At 41.5% G+C, this 10,607-nt stretch overlaps 1 protein-coding gene across 1 annotated transcript in view; it reads right to left on the bottom strand.

The window, feature by feature from the left end:
• The window catches only part of Lamb4 (laminin subunit beta 4), a 100,461-nt gene that overhangs the window by 72,407 nt on the left and 17,447 nt on the right, over positions 1-10,607 (bottom strand). The window contains exons 8-10 of the mRNA XM_008830711.2: positions 9,487-9,607; positions 8,112-8,300; positions 440-619 (exon numbers count right to left, since the gene is read on the bottom strand). Coding sequence (XP_008828933.1) covers positions 440-619; positions 8,112-8,300; positions 9,487-9,607 — 490 coding nt within the window. The remainder of the gene's footprint in view (positions 1-439; positions 620-8,111; positions 8,301-9,486; positions 9,608-10,607) is intronic.

The following is a 10,607-nucleotide window of genomic DNA, read 5'->3' as shown; positions in this document are numbered from 1 at the left end:
ATGAGGACACTACTTTTGGAATGACTGGGGTTGTCTCCATCCTTGCCTGTGGCAGACAACAAATCTTTCTCCACTCTTTTATCTTCTGGTTGTGTTTTTTGGCCCTGCAGTCACCAAGAGGAGAATCCATTATATTCTGTTACATTAATAGAAGCCGTTTTTCCAGTGGTTTCACAATTTGCTATTAAATTTTGGGGACTTTCCCAGGTTTGTTCCTGTGTAGGAAATGTGAGTGCCCTCTGCTGGTCCTTTGTGATAAATTCAACAACCCACAGAGAAAGCTGTCTGTGACTTCTAAAGTTTGTGGGAGGTCATGCATCAGTTTTAAAGGGTCAGACTCTGGCAGGATTCTTAACGGATCATAGTAAGGGAATCCTAGGGCTGAGACGGCAACGAACTTTAACATGCACCGGGTTGACTCTTGGACCAGTGGACTTACCTTGGCAGCCCTGGGGATCTGAGCCCCTCAGTCCAAAGTGGTTGGGTTTGCACTGGTCGCACTTGGCTCCTTCCACATTCTGCTTGCACAGGCACTGGCCAGCCACAGACCCTGTGGCAGGATCAGAGTGGCTCACACAAATGCCACCAGATATAGTCCCATCAGGGTCACATTCACAAGCTAAGGACACAAAAATGTACTGCCTTAATTAACAGTAACTGTGGGAAACCTGAAACATAAGCATAACATTGTATCCATACTAGAAAAGATTTGTTTTAATAATTAAATATATTTAAATAATTAGACTCATGGCTTAGGGTGTTCAGAAATGTCTGCCAGATTTCTGGCCTTGGGAAATGTTGGATAATTTCAACATTTAAAAAATATTTTAAAAAACATTTTACTTATTATTTTTATTTTATGCATATGAGTGTATTGCCTGCATGTATGTAAGTACACCCATGTTGTACAGTGCCTGTAGAGGTCAGAAGAGGGCATTGGAACTGGAGTTACAAATGGTTGTTACCACCACGTGAGTGTTGGAAATTGAATCCAGGTCCTCTGGAAGAGCAGCCAGTGCTCTTAACTGCTGAGCCAGCTCTCCAGTCCCTCTATATACTTATATTTTAAAAGACTTTAAAATGATTCTAAAGATAGAAGATAAAAGGATGATAGATTTTTTATTTTTTGTTTTTTTGGGGGGTTGGGTTTCATGTATTCCAGAATGGCCTCAATGTGCTATATAGCTGAGGATTACTTTGAACTTCTGGTCATCCTGCCTCTAGCTCCCAAGTGCTGGATTACCTGTGTGTGCCACCACAGCCAGTTGATGCAGTGCTGGTGTTTGGGACTGAAGCCAGAGCCTCACAGATGCTAGGCCAGTAGTCTGCCAACTGAGACACATCCTTAGCCCAGAAGATTGCTTCTTTGAAAGCCAAATGCTAAAAGCAGATCAAATATTTTTGGAACACTGAATATGTCTTGGGACTAGGTAAATGTGGTGACCGCACAACCCTGCATCAGTAAGTTGTTCATTTTTAAATGGTTAATTTTATATGATGTGAATTTCAATTCAATAGAAAAGTAGAATTTTTTTTATAAAAGAGGAAGAGTCTAAAGGTGGAAACAAGGCAGAGAGGCAGGAGAGGGATGTGGGGCTGACAGGTGTCTCAGTATAAGGGACACTACACAGCAAGAGCAAGAAATTCTGTAAGATGTGACCCAAAGCTGGGCTTGTGAGATGGCTCAGCCAGCAGTTAAGGGGACTGGCTGCTCTTGCAGAGGACCCAGGTTCAGTTCCCAGCACTCACATGGTGGCTAGTAAATATCGGTAACTCTAGTTCCAGGGGATCTGATGCTCTGTTCTGGCCTCTGAAGGCCTTGCATGCATGGGTGCACTTACATACATGGAGACAAAACACTCATACACATAATATACATATCTATATATATGTAAAAAATTATGTGTCCCAAAATGCTGACATACAGTAAAAAGATGTCTGTTCTTCATCATCACAGAAACAGTATGTCACAGGGACAGTGCTAGCATGCTTTTCTATTTTTCTAGGAACAGCTATAAGAAAGAGAGGAAACAGCAAGACATAGCCATATTTTGTTTTCTTTTGTGAATTCTGTTTATGAGGTCTAAGTGTGCATAAAAAGATTCTGGTAAATGGGATAAACACCTGCAGCTCAAGGAAAGGATTCCACATGAAAAAACGACACCAGAAGTACCAACTCTTCCAGTGCGTAGAACAAAACTTTGAGTAGAAGCCATGAAAGGCTGACCTTGACTTAGTGTCAGGAAGCACTCCCTAGTAGGCAGGGCTGCCCAGTAAGTGGGGAACCCCTCACTACTGGTGGTGTCAGGAGGATGGTGAAGCAGCACTTGAAGCTTTGGGACAGAGGACCATTGTACTGTTAGGCATTAGGTCACCACCAAAGACTCCTGCTCCTTTGGGGTGCAGTGTTTCCAAAAGACTCGACTTTTAAAAAATGCAATAAAAATTAAAAATAACCATATTGGTTTTTCTGAACCATCCTTCATCTTGGATCAATAAAAATAAAGCCCTCAAGTCTAAAGTTATGTCTCTATATCACCATGTGTTTAGGAGTTCAGTGGGAGAGAACTAGTCAGGTCAGTTGTTTGGTGCTGTTAGAGCAAATGCCCAGTTGTCTGGCAGAATCTTTCAAGTTTCTATTGCTTATTATTGGATTGTGGCTGCTGATAAAAAAAAACCTTATGGAAGAAAATCATTGGGTTCTATTTAGTTTGGAGGAAAAAAAATCCCCAGTTTTCTTCTAATTAAAGTCAGCTGCTTCTAAAAAGGAACGAACAAACTGGATTCATTTTAAAAGTAGCCAAAAGGAAAAAAGCCCAACTTTATTTGGGAACTTCTCCAAAGAGCTAGCATGGAATTGTAGAGCATAATTTAATTATGCACAGAAGTAGTTTTGGGGGCAGGGTGAGTGGATAATGACTACTTTGAAACAACCCTATGTCCCAGCCTTTGGAAGCCCAAGAAAGCATCTTGGTGTCACACAATTGAATTCTAGCAAACTTTTATGATGAGTTAAGACTGTCAATCTTGTTCTGTAACAAAACTGTCTTAACTATAGAAGGCTTAAAACTAGTTAACTCTTATGCCTGGAGTCTATTTGTATAAATATTTAGGTTCAAATGAGGACAACTTAGAAGTTATATGAGAATACCAGTCCATTTTCTTAATGCACATCATCTGTGTACACACAGTAACTAAGTGTTGAGGTAATTGGACAAACTGGGGAGTCCGGTTATAAAGGTCTCAGCTGCCTCTCATGGGAATATTTGTTTGCAAAGAATGATTTCTCAGTTTAATTTGGGGGAATACTAGCGTTCTTTCCTTGACTTTCCCCCCTCAAAGCACTACCATGTTAATATTATCTGGTTCTTAAGGAATAAACTTGGTTCAAGTGTTTAAAATATTTAGTTTACTATTTCCAAATCTTCAGATTTCTAGATTATCTGTTTCAAAATATTTGTGTTTCCCAGATTCTACCCAAGAGAGTAGTTTTGTCTCCTTTTATAGGTATATTGCTTTTTCCCCCTCAAACCCTCAATTTTTAAAAAGGTTTATTTTTTATTGAATTTTTGAAATTTTCATACAATATAGTTTGATGGTACTTACATTCCCTCCCCTCCTCCCACCTCCCCAATTGTCTTCTCCTGCCCAATTTAATGTATTCTGATATATAGAGTCTAATTTATTCTGATATATATCATATATATGACCTATAGAGTCTAACTTGTGCCCCCCAAATGTCCTTCAGTGTGGGTCCATACATTGGTCCCACCAAGAGTCTTATCCCTGTAAGATACTGCCTCTTGTAGCACCCACCAATTGCCTGAAGTTCCTTAAGTTGGGCTGGGATTTCTTACTTCCCCATGCCTATGCTGGGATTTTGTCTGGTTTGAGCTTGCATAGGACTTGTGCATGCTGTCACCATTGCTGTGAATTCATATGAGTAACTGACCAGCTATATGGAAGACTGTTTCCTCGTGGTCATCCACTACCTCTGGCTCTTATAATCTTTCTGACTCCTCTTCCACAATGATCCCTGAGCTTTGGGAGGCAGAGGTTTGAAATAGGTGACCTGTTCATGGCTAAGCTCCCTGTAACCTCTTTTTTCTTTGCACATTGCAATTGTGGGTTTCTGTGTTAATCACCATCCGCAGCATAAGGAAACTTCTCTGGTGTGAGTTGACGGATGCATTCATCTTATATGTAGAGGTTGCGTTGAAGATATATCACTTAGGGTTAAGCATCTCACAGACACTTATTCTCTGCATTTGACCAGTTGTGGAACTCTGTAATAGTTTCCATCTGTTGCAAAAAGAAGCTTCTTTGATGAGGGATGAAAGGTACACTTGCCTGTTAATATGAGGATGCATATTTAGAATAAAGTAAGAAATTATAGCGATGTGGCAAATGTAGGTTTTTCTCTAGGGGCTAAGACTTCTCCAGCCAGGTGTATTTGATTGTTTACAATACCGCACATGAATTCCCTCCCATTGAGTGGGCCTTAATTCCAATTAGACAGCTGTTGATTACCCCCAAGATAAAAGTTCCACTACTGCATCAATAACAATAGTTTGTTGGGCCAGGCATGTTGTTTATTGGGTTTTACAGCTGGGTAGGACCATTGATTAGTTTTCTCCCTAGGCAGCTAATGTAGTATCCTCTGATACCACGAGATCTATTTTCAGGGAGGAGCCATCTAGGTCAGTTCCACCTCCATTGCTCCAAGTCCCATGTCTGAAGTGTGGCCTGTCTTCAGCAATAGGGCTTTGGCAATAGTGTGTATTATTTTGGGAGTCTCCTGGGTATACACACTTGACTCAATAGGCCATAACATATCTGACAGAATACGTGAAATTCAGTGGGCAAGCTATGGGGGGAGGTGCAGATGGGGAGGGGAGGGTTCTAAATATGATTAAGATTTATTGCATGAAACAAAATAAATATATTGAAAAAAGTAAACAAAATAATTTAATCAATAAATGGGCTAATGAACAGTCAGTTCTCAAAAGATAAAAATATAAATAGCCAGTATACATATTGTAGGAGATAGGTGTTATTAAGGGGGAATTGGGGAAAAAGGAGTACTTTAACTGGGGAGAGAGTAGGGAGGGTTATTCAGGGGAATGAGAGGAGATACAAATAATACTTAGATGGTATGAAAAGCCAGAGGGAAATGTATTTGTTCCAAGTCCTACATACAATAAATGTAGGAGTGCATGTGTATAGCTAAAGGCTATATAACAAAAAACACAGTGCCAGTCAGGAGAACTCTCCCTTCAAGTTGTAGGTACATAGCTTTTAAATCATTAATAAAAGTAATGAGTGGGGTGTGTGTGTGTGTGTGTGTGTGTGTGTGTGTGTGTATCTACAGATTCTGGAAAAATTTTTTAGGATACTTATAAAAATATTCTAAAATATATTCTGTGAGAATTCATTTCTTTATATTAATTTTAAACAAGTCATGTAAGGTAAATTTTATGTTGACGCCTACTGGGTAAGCAAAGCAAAACTCTTCATTGTTGCCTTTTCTGTGTTGTGATCATTTAAAGTTTGAATCCTAGGACACTGAATGTATTCCACTGGCTACCAAATTACATTTGTGTAAGAATTCATCATATTATAATTATGCAAAACTTGAAACTACAGTTTCACAGCCGGCTCCCCTTCTCTTGCCTTGACCTTCCATTGATACAATGCAAGACTCTGTTTACTTCTTAAGACATTTCTTAGGGTTGTGTTTGCAGCAAGCACTTTAGAGAAATAGAATCTTTACCTAGACCAAGATCAAGCTTGCTTCTCCTTCCTAGAAAATCAATGGATTCTCCTAGCTGTGTTCTGTGGTCAAACTGACATGTGACGATACTGCACGAGATGTGCAGCATTCATCTGCCATCTCATAGGACTTGGGACCTAGGCAAATGGAAACCCACACCAGTATAAAGATCTTGTGCTTGCTGGCCCATGTGTAATGAAGTCCTTTGTCTTTGGCTAAGGAGTTTCATATCTTTGACCAGCATCTATGAAACAGCAATAGGCTAACTTGCTAGTTTATAGAGAGTGAAAGCTCAGACACAGTGACTGACACTGGACATCTTAAATCAGGGCAAATACTTACCCAGGTGATACCCAGTAATGATGGGGCTACAGTGCAGCAAGTAAGGAACCAGGGGTATGAAACTTAAGGAGGTTCTCACTTTCAGGATCATGCAAGTGGCAAGTGGTAACTTCATTTACATGACCCTAATAATAAGTGCTGCCTTAAATTTAGGGACCTAGTGTTTTGTTTGCCTCATTTAGTCCCAGTTCTGTAGAGAAATGCAAAGTAAAACAATGATGACATGTTACTTCATCAGCAATGAAAGTGTGACAAAACTAAGGTTAGCAAAAGTTGAAGTTAAACAAAACACAGTGCTAGCACAAGCTTTGCACAACCATGACTGACACACTCTCATGGGAAACAATTCAGTGTTATCTGTTTTTAATAGATGCACAGTCCATGGCCCAGAAAGTTTACTCTTCTCTTTCTCTCTCTCTCTCTCTCTCTCTCTCTCTCTCTCCCTCTCTCTCCCTCCTCTCCCAGGGTCTCCTTGTAGCCCCAGCTGGCCCGGAGCTTACTATGTAGACCAGGCTGGCTTTGGTCTCACAGAGATCTGCCTGCCTCCTGAGTGCTGGGATTAAAGATTTCTGCCACCACATCCTGTCTCATTGTTTCTTATGGATAGACTTTGCATATGTGCCCAAGGTCATAAATATAAGAAAGTTTATTGTAATATTAGTAGAAAAATGGACAAATGTAACTTTTTCTATTAATAGGAAGGGATTCTTTACAGAAATGAAAAGGGAAAAACTAGGTGCACCTGCCATGGGGCAAGTTTAAAAACAAATTGTTGAATGAAATAACCAAGTTGTTGGGATGATATATGTGATGTAACATCATTTAACTAAAGCTATCATTAACAAAAGTTTGAAAGCATGCCAACATACATTGTCTGTGATAAGAACACACTGGAAAGTGTAAGAACAAGCCCGACAATGATAAATACCACTTCTAAGCACAGACTTCTAGGAAGGCAAGCAGACAGATGGTGCAGGCATGCACCTGGGGCATGGATAGCACCTGCTGTGTTCTAGTAAAGCAAGTCCCAAAAGTAGCAGGCTAAGCTACCAGATTCTAATAAAGCTGGGGGTGGTATACAGTGTTTATTCTACTGTTATTTTGTAACACTGAAGCAACTTAATTTCTAAAGGTGCCCGTAATCCTAGCTACATGAGAGGTAGAGAGAGGAGGATCACAACTCAAGGCCTGCCTGGGCTATAGATCAAGTTCGAGGCCAGCTTGGAAAACTTGGTGAGATCCTATGTCAAAAATGAAAAGTGGAAAAAGGGCAGAGGGGCTGCAGAGACGGCTCAGGGGTTACGAGCACTGGCTGCTCTTGAGGAGGACTGGGTCTATTCCCAGTATCCACCTGGTAGTTAACAACTGTCTGTAACTCCAGTTCTAGGGGATTTGACACCCTTTACCGGCCTCTGCAGACATTGCACGTATGGTGCACATGCAGGCAAAATACTTATACACACACATTTTTTAAAAAAGGATTGAGAAGATATCCAGTGATTATAGTACTTGCCTAGTGTATGCAATGCCCTAGGCTCAATCCCCAGCCTCTTTGACCCCAAAAGAGTTTTAAACATTTTTTTAAAGAAGCAAGATGATACCCTACCTAATCCATCCTAACTGCAAAATTTAATTGTCTACAGTCGGTCAACTGTTTTAGCCAGTTTCACTGTTATTTCCCTGTGTTGACTTTCAAGATGCCTGGAAATGTCAGACCGTCAGCCCCTCCTGGGTGAATTCTGAGCAGCTTCCCTATTCCCTCAGATGACTCCTGCTGCAAGACTCTCAAGACCATCCAAGATTATTTGACTTAATTTGTTTGGAGAAAGAAACACTCTTAGAGCTGGAATGGCTTTGCATACCACCTCCCACAGGGAGTTTGGGGACTCAGTTAAGTAGAGAGGGGCCACTTGCAGGCAGGCAGCCCTGGTGAGGTCAGGCTAGAATTTGCTCAGGTAAGAGGAAAGGTCAAGGAGAGGTGAGGTTGGGGACTCACAAAGGCATGCATTGGGGTCCGAGATGGGCTTGAGGGGGTCTCTGTAGAAAAGGGGTCTGCAGCGATCACAGTGCTGGCCCTCGGTGTGGTGCTCACACTCCTCACACACGCCCCCGCTGAGGCCTCCACTAGCCAGGTACACAGCCATGTCGAAGTGGCAGCGCTCAGAGTGGCCATTGCAGTTGCAGGCTGGGAGAGCAGAGGAGGGTACCTGAGTGAGAGTCTTGCTGAAGTCTTAGGATGCCATGTCCCCCTGCTCCTCCTTGCCCCAGCCTCTTCCATTCCTGGTTACCCAGGGAGTACCACGGCCCAAATAGGTGCTTTCCAAGGTCTAGTGCTGATTCTGCTCATGGACTTTCTAGAAGATGTGCTCTGTTTAATATGTAGTAACCATACAAACAAATGTGATTCTCCAGGTCATCTAGAAGCCACAGGGAGCAATATCTGTAGTGGTGTTCAGAAAAGAACTACTTTTAATAACTTTGCTTTGTAAATGTGAAATTTTAAACCAGAAATCTATACACTGGGCTTATCAAGTAAGAAGCTGCAGCTCACCCTCATTTAGCTTCTTCTGTGTAGGACAGAGGAGCTAGAAGGGCAACCACGGGTCACTATCGCATCAGTGCTTCAGCCAGAGGCACATAGGGCCTTGATGTCTGCTGGTGGAGTTTGTTTCTTTGTGATAATGTCTATGCTTTGGTTGCCTGCTTTGATTTTTTTTCCCTTGTAAACAGGCTGAGCTTGGCTGTTTTGCATATTGTAACTGTCAAAGATGTGGATTTTAAAAAACATTAGCACTGTTCTAGGGATCTTTTATTCCCTTGTGTCCAATTTTTCCTAAATCTGGGAAAAGAAATGGAATAACAAGATGTTTTGGAAGTTCATCAAAATTCAGAGGCAGCAGATATATTATGAAAAACAGCACTTTGTTACTCTGCATATTTTGTATAAAGTACCATAGCTTATCAAGCTCAATCCTGGACCTCTTTCCCCTGTCTTTCTGCCTGTGGGTTTAAGGTCGAGCTCATGGGATGGCCGATCATGCAGGTGATGGAGATCTCTGTACCAAATCCAGTGTTACCAAATGCTTAGATTTGCATTGTTCCCAGTTACTTTGCCACTATAATTGTCTACCCTGCCTCTGAAGCTGGGCCACACAACATGCACATTATTTCACTTAAAAATTAATTTGAAGTGTGAGAGTTTGAAAAGTTGAGGATTCTCCTATGTGAGATGCTTGAAGCAAATAGGGTATCAGACAACTGCAGCTGGGAGATGCCGCCTCATTCCTCTGCTGCCTGTGTTCTTCCCTTACATGTTCTTCAAGACAGGAACACAAAACTCACTCGCCTATGAAGAGCTTACTTCTACTCACATCTGCAAGTGCTGTCCTGGGGGCCTACAGCTGGCCTCCAAGGGGCATCCTGGAAGAAGTCCTTGCACCTCTCACAGTTGGGGCCTTCTGTATTGTGCTGACAGACGCAGTGACCATGAACCTGCATTGTGCGGTAAACACTGTTAAAATAGGCGTTCTCTTTGAGAATGAGGGGGCTTCTTCAACTGGAAAATGAAGTAGTAGATTAGTTCTCCATGTGTTAGTGATAATACTAACCAGGGCATTTCTATTACTTGACAAGCTTTTCAATTTTCAGCAACTGAGTGAACATTTATAGAATTTTAGTTTTCAGACAATGTATTGCAGCTCTCAGTGTGAGGAACAGGTTGAGGTGAGGGCCTATGGGACTGTGTACAGCAGAGTTAGGTGCATAATGGAAAGTAGAGTCAGAAAAAGGAGGCTTTTCACAAAATGCTCTAAACAGCCCAAAGCCAGAGCGGAGCTCTGTTTCCAGAGAAACACAGAGGCAGCTGCATGAGAAGGTACAACAGGCTCAACAGCAAGGCAAAGAGGGCTAAAGCTAAAAGAAACAGTTCAAAGCCAAGTGTGGATGTGCACACCTGTAATCCCAGAACCCAGGAGGTAGAAGAAGGAGGATCAGGAGTTCGAGGCCACTTTCTGCTACATAGGGAGTTCAAGGCCAGCTTGGGATACATGAGACTGTCACTCACAAACAAACACAAGTAAGTTAAAATTTGTTTAGTAGACATACCCCTGTACAAAAATACAGTTCTTGGGCTGGAGTATGGCTCAGGGACAGAGCTCTTAATTGGAATGTTTAAGCCCTGGATTTCATCTCTAGTACCACAAAAGCAACAAGCAGCACAAGATATAATAGAATTACATCTACTTTTGAAGATTTTTCTCAAGAATGACAGTGATCTGCAGTGCTGATAGTTATTCAGAGCACAGACTATCACATGGGTTGACCATTCTTACAATACGAGATATTGCTGAACCACTGAACCTGTTCATAGGTCTTGTATCCAATAGATCTTTAATACATTTTTGAGAAAATGGATGTGAATTATGGTTCATTTCTAGAAGTTCTCTCTATCCTACAAAAAGAATAAACAAATGGGAGAAAGACAAAAACATAA

Source organism: Nannospalax galili, unplaced genomic scaffold, assembly GCF_000622305.1.
Source record: "Nannospalax galili isolate Female #2095 unplaced genomic scaffold, S.galili_v1.0 scaffold312, whole genome shotgun sequence".
Taxonomy (NCBI): Eukaryota; Metazoa; Chordata; class Mammalia; order Rodentia; family Spalacidae; genus Nannospalax; species Nannospalax galili.
The sequence above is the reverse complement of the archived record's forward strand: the minus strand, read 5'-3'. Positions and strand labels throughout refer to the sequence as shown.